This window comes from Empidonax traillii, unplaced genomic scaffold (genome assembly GCF_003031625.1).
Source record: "Empidonax traillii isolate 1590-97213 ecotype Southwest subspecies unplaced genomic scaffold, ASM303162v1 scaffold308:size980311, whole genome shotgun sequence".
NCBI classification, from domain to species: domain Eukaryota; kingdom Metazoa; phylum Chordata; class Aves; order Passeriformes; family Tyrannidae; genus Empidonax; species Empidonax traillii.
Window position 1 is genome coordinate 649,924 of NW_020955501.1, and position 16,737 is coordinate 666,660.

The following is a 16,737-nucleotide window of genomic DNA, read 5'->3' on the forward strand; positions in this document are numbered from 1 at the left end:
GCAGAGCAGAATTTTTCTTTTCCTTAGAGCCTTTCTGACCCCCTGCTTTATGTCACTGTAATAGTAATTTACTTGATGTGCTGTGGGTTACAGTGAAGTGATCCCAGTTTCTCTGTTTCTCTCCCCAAAGTGAGTGATGGTGTTGTTATAGGGACGAGGCATATTGAGGATAGCAGAGCTCATTTTCTCCCCTCCTTCTGCTCCCATTGAGGGAAAATTCTCTGCTATGATGTCATCCAAAAAACAATGCCATGAGTGCAGGGTAAAGTGGTTCCAGGAGTAGAGCCAGTGTGTGTGAGGCAACAGGAATGGCACCAGCTCTCGAATACCCACCTGAGGTTGAGAAATTTTCTTTCTATTCCTATTGGCTTGATGAAACTTCATTTCTGATGTTTGGAATAGGAGATCCTGATGGGACTTGTGGCACGTTTGCTTTCAAAGTGGCCTCACGGAACATGAAACGAGTAAGGAGAACATTTCCAGTACCTTGCTTGAATTAATTCTGAGCTGACTTATACCCAGTTTCATTCAAATCAGGCAGTGCAGATGAGAGCTGGCAATTTGCACAGACACAGTAATTTGGAGAGGGCATGTAGAAGAGCTTTTTGAAATCCCCCCGGAGTGCATGTCCTCAGTTTCTGAGCATGGGCAAAATCCAAGAAATTCTGAATCCTTAGTTCTTTTTCTCTGTCTCTCTTGTTTGCTCAAGCCCAATTATTCAGAACTAAAACATCCTATTTTATGATGGGATAAACAGGTGCACTTTGCAGCAGTGTTGGGAAATGAATGAACATTTGTAAATATGAATCTACCCCGCTGCTTTATTGTCCTTAGTTTTAGTATCTATTGCAAATAACATTTTGAAGACATTTCCTTTTAACTTTGAAAGACATGATTAGGAAATACTGAAATAATGAGCTAAAATCTCATTTTAAATCGAATTACGTTACTTTAAATGATACTTTGCTGTTAAATTTCTGGTTTGCCTCATGCCTTTAGCCATCTTTGTTTTTCACCAGGTGTAGCAATCTTTTCCTGTATCACCAACATCAGTAGCACTAACTTCTATTTTAATTAATTCAATATTCTGAGCAGAGCACATCTCAAGACAGCGCTCTGGCACTGATCAGTCAGTGCATAACCAAATATGATAACGCCTCTGATATGGAGTCTCACACCGAGTGACCCAGTTTCCACATTTCAGTCTAACTTTGCTCCGCTTCAAGGGCAAACTTAATGAACATTTGACATCAGGTAATTCATTGGAGCTGTACATACTCCAGAGCTGCTGCCTAGTGCTAATACAGGTAGGATTTGCTAACAGCCCTGCCTGGTATTTGTCTCTCCAATGCTGTCCATGGCTCTTCCTCCCTTCAGAATGGTTTCCTCAGCCAGGTGGAATGAAAGTTAATTAGTGTACCCCCTGCACTGGTGCAGCACATACATATGTTTCGTGATAGCTGTGTCAGGAACAGAGCTTCCTAGAGGGAAGGTCTCCAAATTAGCCTTCAGGAGGGCCTGTCAGATTAAATTTTTTTTTTTTTCTTTTTAAGTGGGTAGCGTTTTATTAAATCTCCTCTAGCAGTCACTCCCAGCCTACCCAGAGATACTTTGTCAGAAAAACCTTGGGGCTGATTTATTGCCCCTTGTGCCAACAACTCTGCCTCTGTTGGAAATACCCTCCTTGGCTCTTGAGAATTGTGCTTTCTATGTCATATCTTGTCCAGTGTGCCCCTGAGAACTGCTCTTCCAGCCAACACCAACACCTGTTTCCAGCACTAGAGCACAGAACTTCCAAGACAAAGAATGGGAGGTGTCAGGGCTTTTTGCTCAGGAAACAGCCTCTCCAAAGGAAGCTACACTCAGACTCCCCATCCCAACAGACTGGGCAAAGAGCAGGATGACACATGTACTGACTGGTGGATTTAAGCTGTCTTTTCCCAAATTAGCCCTGCTCTAACAAATAGCCCTCAATGATGTTTTCAATATTAGCAAACAGGGATTCCTACAGCACAGTAGGAGGTTTTTGTCACCGAGATATGGCTGAATTACAAGCTTTGCCATGGATTTTGCACAATCCTAATGGAGTGTAATCCTTGTAATATGACAGGTTTGTGGCTGAGATTACTAAAATATTTACCCCCAGCATCTTTCTTTTTTAATACCTTTCTTTTCTATCTTTCAAGTGAAAGCAATACATCAACAGAAAAGTAGAGATAAAAGGTTGATGAACTATCAACAGCCAGCAGTAAAACCAATAAGAGAGGCTGGGGTTTTTTACTATAATACTACACTGTTTTTTTTCCACATTTCCTGACTTTGGGGGTCCCCAGTCTCGGGGTTCTTTCCACACACCCCACCACAGCACAGCTGATGAAGAGTAAATTTAAATACTTCCCTCAGCCGTCACTCATCCCCCCCACACCCTTTGGCAGGCCATGGTTGTTTTCGTGGTTGGTTTGTGCTCTTCTCTTGCAGTTCGTGTGTCGTGTCATCACCAGTTTCCTCGCAGTAGGACTCATGATGGCAGGGGCAGTTGTTTAATTAGTCCCTCTCAGAACTGCCTGGAGTTGCAAAGGCAGTTGTTCAAAGGAATGCTTGGCAGTGCGTGACGCATGCAGAGGTACCTTTATCGTGGACTTGAAACAGGTCTTCAAAGCAAACTTCCTGTGTAAAGAATCAGCGTGCAAAATGGGCTAATTTCAGAGCAGTTGACTGAATTCTTCATTGCCATGTTTGTTGATTCATCCTTTACCTTCTCTGCAGTTTGGGAATGATGCAGTGTGGTTTTCAGGACTGCAGCACTGCCTGCACGTTTTATGAGGGAGAGGTTCCAGCTACAGCTCGGAAAATGTTCTTTACGGAACAGATGTCTGCCTTTCCCCTGTCTAAAACTCACCAAAACCCCTCAAAACCCCTAAAACAATCTCAGAGGTGAGAATGGTATGTGCTACTTTGCTTTTCACCCATTGCCTAGAGAAATGTGCTGGTTCTGGTTTGAGGTAGAGTTAATTATCTTTACAGAAACTGGTACAGGCTGTGGTTTGGATTTGTGCTGGGACAGTGTTGATGACACAGGGATGTTTCAGTTACTGCTGAGCTGACCTTACACAGGGTCGAGACCTTTTCTGCTCCTCACCCCAGCTGTGAGGAGGCTGCAGGGGGACAAGAAGCTGAGAGGGGACACAGGCAGGACAGCTGTCCCCAGCTGCTGACACAAGGGATATCCCAGACCGTATGGTGTCACAGTCAACATGTAAAGCTGGGGGAATGGAAAGTTAGGTGTGACAGAGCCCTGCTTTCCTGGGGATGGCTGAACACCTGCCTGCCCATTGGAAGTGGGAATGAATTCCTTGTTTTCCTTTGCTTGTGTGCAGCTTTTCCTTTACCTGTTAAGCCGCCTTTATCTCAGCCCAGAAGTTTCTCACTTTTACTCTTCCAATCCTCTCCCCAATCCCTTTGGTGGAGGAGGGAGCAAATGGTTGTATGGGGCTGTGTTATACAACAAAAACCCACTGTGATCTAGAAGCTAAGTGGGGATGGGTCAGCTCTGCTTTTGCATTAGAAATCTCCAGAGAGCTGTGTTGTACCAGGGACCTCATGCACCAGGGTACTTTCCTTTCAAATCAGCTTGGCTCCATTGCCCCATTGTCATCTGTGGGACTTTTATCCTCAGTCTCAAATAAATATAAATCTGCTGTTCACTGCTGTCTATTGTGTTAGAAAGCTCAACTAGGTTTTGTAGGCTTTTCAATATTGTGAGTTTTAACCCAGTTATCAAAATACCAACAGGTATTGTGTTCTGCCAACCTGAACTGCCTGTGATGTGGCAGTGGGTCACAAAGCTGGGCTGAGGCTTCTACAGGGACTTTGATGGGATTAGAACATACTGAATGTCTGAGAGCTGTTGCTATGAAGACAAATTTAAAGCCAAAGACCATGGCTCAGAAAATGGGCATGGGGTGCTCACAGAGGGCTCTGCTGCCTCTGCCATCTTATTTGGAAAAGTGGGAGTTTTAATAGGTAGTGTTCAGTCACATCCAGGTTTTGCTAACAGATTTTTATCTCTTAAGCATTCTGCAGTATCCCTGGGAATGTAAACATTAGTGTTCATCAGTTTGCAGCCTGAGCACACTTTGAGAGTGAGTCTCTTGTTTGCCCTCCCTGTTCATGATGATACAAAGCAGTGTGAAGCACACAAGTGGGATTCCCTTCCAATTAAGCTAAACCAGAAGATGTGGTCACCAAAAAAACCACACAGAACTGGGCCAGGACAGCAGCAGGTACAGCCACTGCATCTTCTGTAGCACAGACCTGGTGGTCTCAGTACTGTTTCACTCTGTAGATGGTCTCCCATTGCTCTGCAGGGCACAGTGTGTGGCCCAGCCTTGATTCAGTGCACGTTGGAGAGAGGATTGCTGCATGGGGCTGAAATGGAGGATCTGTTTGGAACACTGGTTTTTGGTTTTATCAAACCTGCCACAAGCCCGTAAACAGGTTTGAGTTTGTGAGTTCACATCCACTTGGCGAGAGCACAGGAGTTAATTCATCAGAGGCGACTCTGAGCAAACAGGTGCTGGGATTTTACTGGGTCTGAGCGATGCCTTAATCCCCAGGCAGATTGTTAAATTCCTCCTTACTACAACCATACAGGCTTCCCATGCTGAATGGGAGTGTGTTATGCTGTGCTGTAAAATCCTGGCTGTCTAACAGGAGGACAGGGATTCCTGAAACCACGACTCACATTTCTCACCATTTAAAGAATGAGGGAGAAGTCGATGTCTGATAAACTTGGGATTTAAGTTCTTTTCCTGGGCTGCTTTTCTGCAGTTTTCTCTATCATGGTTTCTTCAGCCCCTCCACGTGTTTCATGACTCTCAGCACTTAATCATTTAGCCATTGTGTTGATGGTTTAGTTGGCTGATGAAACAGTTTGTATTTCTAAGTGGATTTTTGTCCTGCCAGCCAGCAGCCAGGGATACAACCTTTTTCCTTTCATAAACAGCTGCCTCGTGGTCACTTCTTGCTGGAGAATTTTAAAAAGTGGCAAATGATTTAGAGCGTTAACATTTTTGCCTGATTGCTACTGGGCTTTTGCTGCAGCAGTGAAAAATGTCAGTCCTTGCCACAAGTGAGATTCCTGCATGTCTGCTCACTACAATTTTTTAAAATCTCTTATTTTCAAAAGAGCAGTTTGGCTCCAAAAATTGCGACTCATTAAACCTGCTGTCTAAGGCTACAAAGTTTTAATATGAAAGAAAAATGCCTGTGCACTATAATTCTTGCTCAGTCCATGTTTTTAAGTTCCCATATTCTGTTTTTATGACATTTAACTTTGACCACTGATGGAGGATGCTGAGGGGGGATTCTCACACCTTTGAATTCCACAGTAGGGTCATTAGAACAATTGTGATGGGAAGTCTCTCACTCCTTCTCGTCTTTCTTATACTGAAATGCACAAATAGAATAAAACAGTCCAAGGATGTGAAGTTGGAGGCTGAGAGGAGATGCAGTTATTATTTTTTTCCAGGATTTGTATGTGGAGAGGATTACCAGCTGCCTTTGTGTTCCTGCAAAGTAGCTCTGTCTTGGAGAGCAATCACCAGGGAGGTTTTTGTGTAATTCCAAGTTATCTCTGCTTCTGCTTGCTTGGATCAGCCTAACCTTTTCCTGTGGCCCTTCCAGTATTAAAAATCACAACTGTGGCTGTGCTCTGACATGCACTGGAGTCAACTGCTGCAGCTGGGTACAGACAACACTGCGTGTACCCTACATTAAGGGCAGAGAATAATTTTGAGCAGTGTCATTTTTGTATTAATTGAACTCCCTTCTGCATCAGTGGCTTGGTGGAGCTATCAGGCTCTGCCTGCAGCAGAACTCCTCGCTACTATTTAGCAAATGTTGCTTTGGAAGCCACTCGTGCAGATGACGGAGAGGTGGTTAAATATGTCAGTACAGAGGTAGAGTGTTCAGCCTGGATTTTATGTATATAACAGAAATCCCTGTTTGAATTGCTCAGTGAATATCTATTTTGTGCCGACAGCAACTCGTTGGAGCAATGCAGGCTTTTTTTTTGTCCATTAAAGAATCCGCACCCTTTATTTATGCACTTACTTTACATTTTCCTTACTGTAGACACGATTCTCTAAACCTTCAGTAATGTCATCAGGAATCAGTGGAATTGCTCCCAGGAGTGAGGAAGAGCCTTTACGAAAAAGGCTTTGGAGGCTGAGGATTTTCGCAGCAAAGTCTGTTACATGCTGGATTTCTGCGTCTCAGACGCTGTCCTTTGAACATCTGACACACATGTCATTGAATGAAGGGCAAGCACAGCACACATGGACCCACGGGGCTGCTTTAAAAATTTTGGGCAAACCAATGTTAACGGTCCAGCTCGCCATAAATTGCTCCTGTGTTACCTCCTAGAGGGAGCCGCTCACAGGCAATGGATGAGAGGATTCCTATGTAAGAGAACTAAGTGTTCACAGTTTCTGTGATGTCCAGAAAATGGTTTTATCTGCAGCTGTGAGAAGTTGCTAGGGAACAGCGCTAACTCATTTTTGCTGATGGCTCTTCGTTAGCACTGCCGAGGTAACGTTCCCTTGCCTTGCTCAGGGATTCTGCCATCTCATTTTGCATGAGGGGGTGGCATTTGGAAATACCTCGGAATTGTCCTGCTTACGAAGTTTGAAATAAACTTTCTAGTAAAGAAAGTGGGGCTCAGCCTCTCCAGGAGAGGTCAGGAACATTTTTGGGCATTCTTTTGAGATGAATGAGCTGTCTGCATTTCTGATATTACTGTGACTGCTTGAACATTTTAGCCTCAGCCTTGAAGGATATGCTTTAAGGTGCACACTCCTTCTTTTACTGAACATCTGACAGCTGGGTGGTGGCTGTTGATCTCCTTGACAAGCCAAAATTCTTGTAGTTCTGATTGCTAGCAGCATCCCTCCCTTCAAATGTTTTAAGAAGATCATTAGCCACTCCATAGCTCTGGAGTGGTATCTGCATACCCCCAAAAACTCTTTCTTACTGTGTGACTTCAAAACAAAAGGTCCTGTACCAGACACTGCTTTGCAGATAAAGCCAAAGAATTAGCCTTCCCAACTCATGCTTCTTGGTATATGTAGAGAATATATAGGCCTATTTCTGCCTCTGCAAGTGTTTGTTTTGGAGAATTTCTCATGCACAGCTCTCCAGCTTTGTCTTGTCTCACTGTGCTCGACGTTCTCATCCAGCATAAGTGAACCAGGAGGATTTCTGCACTTGTTGCTTGCCCACTCAGCACAAAAATATGTATGTACTCATACTTAAACACACACATAGATGTCCCTACAGCTCTTTAAAAACGTGTTTTGTTATGCTATGCTCTTTTTTCGCTCCATTTGCAATAGATGATTGGATAATCTGTCACTGCACTCATCTTGTGGTCTGGATGGTTCTCTGGGGGTTGCCCACAACCATCTTCACTTATGTGCTCGTTTTGATATGGCAACTGTTTTCCTACAATGTTTTTCACCTGTGAAATGGGGCAAATGACACTGTTTCCACAGCACAGGGTGCCCAGTCCTGTGCTTTGCTTTTCCTGTCCTTTCTTAAATCTAAGTCTAATTTAAAAAAATTGCCGATTGCACAGGCTGTGCTGGTAACAGCTTTGCTGGGGTTTGGCCAGGGATGAAAGGGATGTGGTGCATTGTTTGCTTCTTTTTACAAGCAATTTAGAAAGATTTCAGAGCCTACATAATATTTTTTGGCCATTGTTTTTGAAACAGTAGTTGGAAATAGTCTGCGGGGGTCCCAACCACTTTAAACCAGCGGGCAGCACTATTTATCTTTGTCGTTCATTTCTGTCAGCAAACACCTTCCTTCACAGTCCTGAATACAAAAATATTTTGTTTTTTTAGTATTGCTGCTCGTTACTGCCCAGTGATCCGTTCCTGTGCACCAGCCAGGCTGTTGGTCGTGATTCAGCCACGAGGTTCATGAAAAAGCTATTTCTGATTTTGTGCGTGCAGGGAGTCCCAAGGTGATCGCTGCTGGGGTCCCAGGGGGGGGCACAGTGTGCTATTCTTGTTTCATGTATCTCTGAAGATCTCTTTTTCAGCACTAATTCAGGGTCTTTCTGAAAAAAAAAAAAAAAAAGATCCAGTTCTGCTTCCCACTGAGGATTGGGCCCTCTCATGGCTTGTTTGGGAAGTAAACAGAGGTCAGAGCTACAAGCTCTGTATTTGTGTCTGCTTTAAATTGATTTGTATGCATCCTTTCCTTTGGGCTCTCCAGAGGCTCGGGTGTTTTACATCTTGCAAACCGTGTTTTTAACAAGGACTTTATTTTTCAAAGCCAAGGGGGTATGATCTGAATCTGTGTGTCATGTCTGCATCCATATCCACCTGTGTGCATGCACACAAACTTTAAGCCCAATAGGCAGTTTTATCAAGTCCAAGAGATACATATTACCAGAGAGATCTGTTTTATTTAACTCCTGGTATGCACAATTCAACTTCTGAAGCCTAAATAGGTCTCGTGCCCTCTCGCTAATTAAATTTTGTTATAAATCCACCTGGGCTCTGCTTTTGTAGTATCTACATTTGAATGAGGGTGGCTTAGAGTGTCTGGGTGGAATGGTTTTTTCCTCCTGAAATGTTAATTAGATGGAGAATCTGTTATGCTTTGGAAAAGCTGCATTGCAAACCCATAGATAAACAGATTGATTTAATTTTAATCTGCTTTCATGGTGATGCATAATGATAACTGGTTTCTGTCTCACAGGGCTGAAAACCACAGACCTTAATAAGAGTTTGTGGGTATATCATACAGCTTTAAATAGCTTATGTTGTGCTAGACCGCTCTCTATAAATTATTCTAACTCCATCAGTATCTCAGGGACTCCCGATTCTCTTCTGCTGTGGATTTTCAATCAGTGAAACTATTAGTGTAATCTGAAGAAACTTCGAGGCATCTTCTCTGAAAACAACTGACAACACTGGTTTGTACATCAAGTATTCAATGGGGAGAACAGAACAAAAAAAAGGCCTTACAGAAGCCAGCTCTGCACATGAAATCATGGCATCCAAATCCTGCCTTTTGTGGGCCATGCCAAAATTAATAACGGAATTAAAACCAGACATTCAGATGGTTAGGATGAGGTGTCTTACTACATGACCTAATTTTTGTGATGTGTCGTTCCCGTGGCTCTGAGAAAGGTGCAGTTCTGTTTAGTCAGTTCTGAGACAGTTTGCTTAAATGGGCCCTTCTCAAATGCTTCCACTGAAAGGGTCAGGAAGGCTTGTTCCTGAGAGGGGAATGATTCTTGTTTCTAATGGTCTAAATTTCTTCAGGGGTTCATAACAGATACAGATCCAGAAAATGTTTTTACGCTTGGTTTTCATTCGCTCGCTGAAAATAAGCCTTAAGCCTAACAAAAATGGGCTGAGTTCTGCCTGTTGTCTCAATGACAGGCACATTTTGGTTTTGACTGATGTTCAGAGAGATGAACCTCTTTCAGGCTCATATTCTGCCCTGCGTTAGCTCCAGCCATAAAGAGTAATGGAACTGCAGAGGGAGGCAAAAGAAGAGTATGGCCTTAAAGTGTAGGAATTTAGCAGCACCTTAATGTTATGCATAAAATTTGAAGTGGAAATGCTGGAAGCACAAAGTCCAGCTAGTCCTCCTTGCCCTGTGGAATGGTTAATTTGTTCTAATCCATTGAGGGCCTCTCAAACAGGTATAGAGGTTGCCCTAAGTTTGGACTTTTAGGGAGAATGGAAAGAAAAAGGGAGAGGCTATACATTGAATTAACTCTTGGTTTTGCTTTCACTAGGGAGCTTGGCTCAATGCTTCACCCTCATACTGTTGTTAGTTCTGATGAGCTGTCTAACATAATTCCCATTCCAGTGCTGTTCATGAGCTTACGAGCTTTTTTAGCATTCACAAACCTGTCTTTCCTACGTTGCCTTTAATTTTGGTACTACAAAATTTTCAAAAAGGCTGTCCTGAAGTAAAGACAGAAAATTTCTTGCTGTTTTCCATTGCTTTCCTGATGTTTTAGTGCATTTTAATATGATTCTTTGAGCGCAGAAGCCTCTGGGAGGGGAGGAGGTTCTGTGCAGGCGGTGAAACATCAGGATGTAAATGTCAGACTGAAGTGTTCTGGTATCAAAATGGTCTCATTTAAGCAACGTACAGCAACAGAATGACCTCAGATACTGCAGAGGATGACTGCATTTAATGTTCCCAGAGCATTAACACTGATCATTCTGCACTCATTTGCCAGCAAGAGACACTTACCTGGGAATTCTTTGAATAGATCTACGGCTTAGTCATTCCAAAATTGCTATCTAGATTTTAGATCCCATGGTGGCATCTGGTCCCACCACTGCCTGATTTTTAAGCATGACGTTTATTTCTGATCTTCAGAAAGACCCTGATGAGGTCTGTCAGCTCACGGTTGGCATCTGGGGGATGGCTATTTTTGCTCTCCAGCCTCTTCCAAGCGAGCAGAGGGGAGCTCCAGGAGGGGACAGACTGGATGCTTCCACTTCCAGTAGCAGTAATTTGTTATTTGGATCAAGAGGTGATGCCACTGGAAAGAGCCTGTGGGAAGAGCAACCCATGGCACAGTCATCAGCAGAGATGGGCTCTGGGCAACGCTGGCCATTTACAGATTAGGACTGTGAACACTTTCAGGGTTTTCTTGCAGGGAGTGTTTTGCTGCTGACTTAGATCAGCATTTGACTTTCCAGTGAGTAAAAATTGACCTGATTTCTTTGTTTCATGACATGAAGAGCTCTGGTCAGGTCCGTTTCCGCTCATGTTTTGCTCATCTTTGGTTTGAAATGGGCAGGTGGGGAAAAAAAGGCTCTCCCACCCCTCTTACCCCTGTCACTGCTGTTCAAAGGATGTGGACATCAGCAAAGTGAAGGCTGCCGTCCTCTACAGCTGAGCACTGCTTTGTTCTTTCTCCACTGCTGGGTTAAGATTAGGCTCTGGGCAGGAAAAAAAGCACTGAAGATAAACAAAAATAGAACCCCCTTCGAGTTATTTCTGGAATGCTTTGGGCAGATATGGTGACAAGGCAAATTCAGAGCCCACTGCAGCGCCTGTGCAGTGCCTAAAAGCTCTCAGAAATGTCCCCCTCTGCACATGATTTATCTGCCACCTTCTAGACGCCCCTGGTGACAAGATGATACCCGGTGGTGGCACCTCTGTTAACAGCCTCCCTTTTCTTCTTATCCCTTTGATGTCGAAAGTATTTCGCTTCCCAGGAAGGAGCATGAAAGGTTCCCGCAGATCTTTGCCCTGAGCGCTTACAGTAATAAAAAAAAAACTAAATTCAATGTCACGGGTCCGAAGCATCTTTATTTAGAGCTGTTTAAGGGTGAGAGTCCCTGTTTGTCCGCGCTTTGGGTTGGACTGGAGGGACGTGTGGTGACTGGAGGCTGCATTCAGGACACTGTCGGGAGTGGAACGCGGGGAGGGGAGTCCTGCCCGTGGCAGGGAGGGCCGTGGCCCCTCCACACTCCTCGACTTTGATGTCTTGCACGTCCTGAGGGCGAGTCTGTGTGTGTGTGTGTGTGATCTCCCCGTCTTTGCCTTTCCCTGCGGTGCTTCGAACCAGACGCTTGGTGACATTGTACCGTGGCACTTAGCAGCACGCGTGCCGTAACGCTGTTATTTCTCACCAGCCAGCTGTTCCACTTTATACAACACTTAAGTAACAATTTCACAGCCATTACCAACCCGCAGTAATGACACGGGCTGAAAGCTGAGCGCTAACTGGTTGTAAACCCAGACCGGGAGATGCTAAACCAGACACTTTGATAAATGAGAGAGGACGTCGCCCGCATTTTAATTGGAGTTACAGCCTCTTCTATCAGTAGAGTAAACATAGTGTTTAGAGGGTCATGAGATAGAATTGGGAATCACTATCTTTATGCACTTAGGTAATGTATTTCCCTGATTTCAGTCGTGATGTATTGATTCTGGGAGTTCCTTCTGTGGGGTGATTTTTTTTTTTTTCTTTCTCCGTTCCCTTGATTTGTACCCTGTCAGCATTGACGTGTTTTCAGGGATTGTGGACTCCCAAGGGCTTTGTTTGCCATGATTGATTTGGTGCAAGGGGTGAGCTACTCAGGAGCCTCAGTAACTGATGTGCTGCGCTGTGAGCAGTGATCCAGAGGTAAATAACAGCTTGTAGAAATACCTATGAAAGTGTTTGCTTGGATAGGCTGCTTGTTAGAAAAGAAACAACTCCAGACCAGCCCACGATTGAAATGTTTGCAGCCTCTTCTTTGCGAAGTAGAATCTTACCCAAATTGGGCACAAAATACTCGAACAACTTTACTTGCTGCAGCTCTGCCACGGCGTTTTAAGCAAATGTGCAATCTGTTGTCCTTAGACTGTTAAGTGTGAGCAAATAGATGAAAAAGCTTTGTCATGCACCTTTTTTTTTTTTTTTTTTTTTTTTTTTTTTGTGTAGTGCAGCTGAGAAATCTTAGGCTGAACTGTGGCTGAACTGAGAGGCTGTCTCATGAGCACTCTGCAGAGCAGCGGAGGGGTCAAAGACCCCGTGTGCCCTGTGACAGCCAGGCAATTCAATAAAGCAGATTTGCAAGAAAGTAATTGAGCTCTGGCAGCAGCCCGCAGTCTTTTCACCTCAGGTATCTTCAGTTTTATTTGTTGGCAAAAAAAACACACCTTCGGTTATTATTAACCCTGTGTCGTCCAGGTCATTCTTCGGTAATTGCAAAGTGCTGCTGCCACTGTAAATTGGGTGAATAAAATTCTGCAATTGCCCAACGGTAGGAAACACAGCATCGAGACATAATGGAGGAAAAAACATTTCCTGGGGTCGAGGATTTCTGGGCTAATTATAGAAGTATATTCATGTGGTTCCTCAAAAGGAGTTCCTAACTTCTAATTCTGTAGAAAACCACAATCTTGTGTTACTGTTTCCAGTAAAATTAGGGGATTGGTGCTTTTCATAGGTGACTAAATTAGACCTTATCTCTTCAAAGAAATCCTGATCCACAAACTGGCAATTACCCCAAGGGTGTACACAAGAACCTGCGTTTGTTTGAAACCTCAGAAATTGGTGCAGGATGGCAGTTTGTCACTGGATAAAGTGAATGTCAAGGATAAACAAACTCAGCTTGTCCTACTGGTTTTGTATCCCTTTTTCTGGTTTACCTCTTCACGCTGGCATTTAAAGGAATCCAGACAGAAAACAAGAGGATGATGTTAGTTATGTTTGTGCACTTATTTTAATCTGTTTTTTTATACTTTGTAAGATATAAGTGAGAAATTTCAGGTTTCAGTGTGTAACTGTTTGCTGAGCTGTGCTGAGACCCTGCACAGCTTTTTCAGCTGCAGAGCAGCTATTGCCCTTGTGCCAGCTGAGCAAGGCAGGCTGTGCCCTGGGCTAAGGCTGCTTTTTTTCTTGATTCCCTACCAGTTTTGTTAATAAAACATACAAAAACATAGCTGCTGTGAAGTCAGTATAACCTGCTGATGAAAAGCTGAGGGGACAACCTTACAGCAGAAGCTCCAGACTTTGTGCAGTGAAACCAGCCACTCACTCACACCTCCCCAGCAGTGTCTGGCTGGGAATGATTCGGGTGCTGTCCTGCCCTGGAGCTCAGCACAACGAGTTGGCTCCACTGAGGGTTTTTCAAATCCATAAGCTCAGTTAGGTCACCCAGATCCCACCCTGACACCTTCCATCAGCTGTCACCAACTGCAGCAACCACTTCATAGAGCTGGAAGGGGGTGGGGGTGAGTTTCTTAATCACAGCCAGCTTAGCTTGGAAAGATCTCAGCCCCCAGCATTTCCCTGTGAAGTGAGAATAATTTTTCTATCACTGGTCTTAGCTGACACCCAGCAGTTTCCCTTTCTTGAGGTGGAACAGAAAGGCAGGGCCAGATGCTGGTCACCAAGAACAGCCAAAGACGTGCTGAAAAATATTTCATCCAGATTGTGTGGCCTTTTTTCTGCCTCCCTCTCTTGAGACTCCAGGAATGTACTATAATTTCCACTCTTCTTTGACCATTGATCTCTCTGTCCTGAGGGATGTCTGTGGTTTAGCAGCAGTAACTGCACCTGCTTAAAATTCATTTCGTGAAATTAGCATAGAAGAACTTGAACAAAAATTGGCAGTCTTCATGTATTTATTCTTCCAGGTGTGCTAAAGAAATTGCAGCCACTGCTATTGAGCTAGTGGTAAAAGAAATGAGATATAACCCCTTTTGTTCGAGGCAGTTGAAGGAAATCTTTAGCTTTTTATTCTGAAAACATCTGTGTGGATGTTGTCCTTCAAAACTTCCACTAGTAATTTCATGTGGAGGCAGAGCTGATGCTGCTTCTTTTATTGATATTACCAACTCTGCATGGCAGCAGCTGTTTATACAAAAAAAAAAAAAATCACATATCTTTTTGTTTTGTTTTGTTTTGTTTTTCCCAGAAATGAGAACTCGCCGTAGCACTGAATGGATTTTGTGTATGAGATTTTAATCAAGTATTATTAAACTGTCATTTCCTGACAGCTCACATACAGGGCTGTTTGACCACAACGGGCTTCTCGTAAACATATTCAGAAACTCCTAATTCAGCAAGTTGGTCAACATTATATACCTGTGGACTACTTCAGTACTGCCTTAAGATACATGTTTAGTTAAAGAGAGAGGCAGAATTAGGGAATGCAACACCTACCAAAAGGAATTAAAACAGATATTTAAAAGTGTGTCTCCCTGTATAGTTCCTCTTTTCCATTCCTGGCTAATAACTTCTGGTTCTTATTCTGGTTATTATTTTTTTATTAATCAAACTCAGAATTATTATGCTAAGCATATGCTAAGTGCTTCTCAGTAGGAGCCAGGCCAGCTGTCGTGGGGGTAACAGTTTGCCATGCAGCTTTTCCTGTTGTTTACCCTGTTGTTTATAGGTTAGACAGACCTGCAAAGAAACCACTTGCTTTAGGAAAAAGTAAAAATATCTCAAAGTATTTTTAGGTTCAGAGCTGACAGAACAATTAACCCAACAGTATTAAAATGAAGGAATGTTGTGGACTCAAAAAGATGATGAAAAGATACGGAATGTCCTCTTTGAGTAATCCAGAGGGGGGAAAAAAAGGGTAAATTTTGCTTGTAATATGAGGCCTAGCAATGGCTCCTCACTAGAGGAGCACCAACCTGGCTTCTTTTACAATAAAAATGGTATTTTCTTCTCCAATACAATAACCTGTAGTCAAGAGAGAGCCTCAACCCTCTCAGTGGTGCCCACGGTGGGGATGATGGCGGAGCGGGATTGAGGAGCGTTCTGCAGAACGTATCTACCCTGCAATTTCACCATGAATAAAACTGCAATTGCCATTAGTTCAACAAGATTTCTGTCGTGGCATCATTTCTTCAAAACGTGGAATTCTTAATTAGTTCTCTCCTCCCCTTCCCCGGTACCTCTGTCGGGCTCTAACAAGTGGTGGCGTTTTCTGCGGGGCAGCGACGGGAACACCACGAAGGGGAAAAAAAGTAACAGATCAAGCTGACATTTTCTGTCTAATTGGTGAAACATCTGCTTGTTCTCCTAGGGCAAAGGTGAAGAAAGGTGTGAATGTTTTCAGTGTAAGAGCCAGCAGCCCCTACTTGTGGGACATCAGAGAGAGCATGGATTACACTGGGAAATATGCACCAGCTGTTATTGTTTGCCAGAGGAAATCTGCTGCCTCTGAAAGCAGGTAGGTCATATCCAGCAGTATTTCTTTTAATAACTGACAGTCGGTTTTCATTCTCCAAGCATTTTGCCATGATTTTAATAAGTTTGACCGTGGCATGTGAGGAAAATGCTTTTGGGAAAGCTGTGGCTGTCTTTATTTTGTACTGCATTGCTCATTCTACTACACATACTTTGAACAGAATGTTACTTAGTCCTCATAGTCAAATAAAATATCAGCAGGAAATACTGTTTTCACAAATTATTTAGAAGAACTTTCATACCTTACAATATGGTTGTGACTAGTTTAAAAAAAAAAAAAAAGAGGAAGGAAAGAATTTCCTTTCATAATCATTGCATAAATCACTTTCTCCTTGTTATAACTCAGATTCTACACAATTCCTCTGCCTTGGTATCCTGTTTTTTTTTTTCCTCATCTGAACCATATATTGTCTTGTATCTGACTGAATTTCATTGGTCAAAGAAGCAATGTGAATGTATGCCAAGGTCAGAGCTTCCTTCTGTCTGCCACAATCTGTCAGGCAGATTCTTTAAAATCACAGTTCAGAGCTATTTGAAGCAAGTGTGAATATTTTCATTGACTGAAATGGGCGTTGGATCAAAATCAAAGATTATTTCAACGATGAGTTTCCCATCACACTTTATCTTGTTGGGCCCATACAGTGCATTTGCCTGATTTCTCTTCCTCAGCAGGAAAATATAAAGCAAGCTCAGGGGGGAATTGAATCTTGGCAGCTTCCTTCCCTTCACTATTCATCATTCAGTGGCAAGCCTTCAAAATGACCCCTTGTACACAGAAAAATAAATTATTATGCCAACTTTCGTGCAGTGGTTGTGGCTTCTGTGTATTTGCACACGCTGAGTATAATCATTGCTTATTAAAAGAAATATGAGCTCATGTACATAGTAGATTTTACTGGGAAGAAAATCAAGTGAATACAACGTATGTGTGTAACTCTCCTGTAACTTCTGGTTTGACTTATTCCATCCGAGTTCCCAGCTGAGATTTCATG

The 16,737-nt window shown here is 43.2% G+C and overlaps 1 protein-coding gene across 1 annotated transcript in view; it reads left to right on the plus strand.

Annotated features, from left to right (window-relative positions):
- LOC114061036 (transmembrane protein 132D-like) overlaps positions 1 to 16,737 on the plus strand; it is a 226,833-nt gene that overhangs the window by 70,699 nt on the left and 139,397 nt on the right. Inside the window, exon 4 of the mRNA XM_027891042.1 lies at positions 15,582 to 15,728. Coding sequence (XP_027746843.1) covers positions 15,582 to 15,728 — 147 coding nt within the window. The remainder of the gene's footprint in view (positions 1 to 15,581; positions 15,729 to 16,737) is intronic.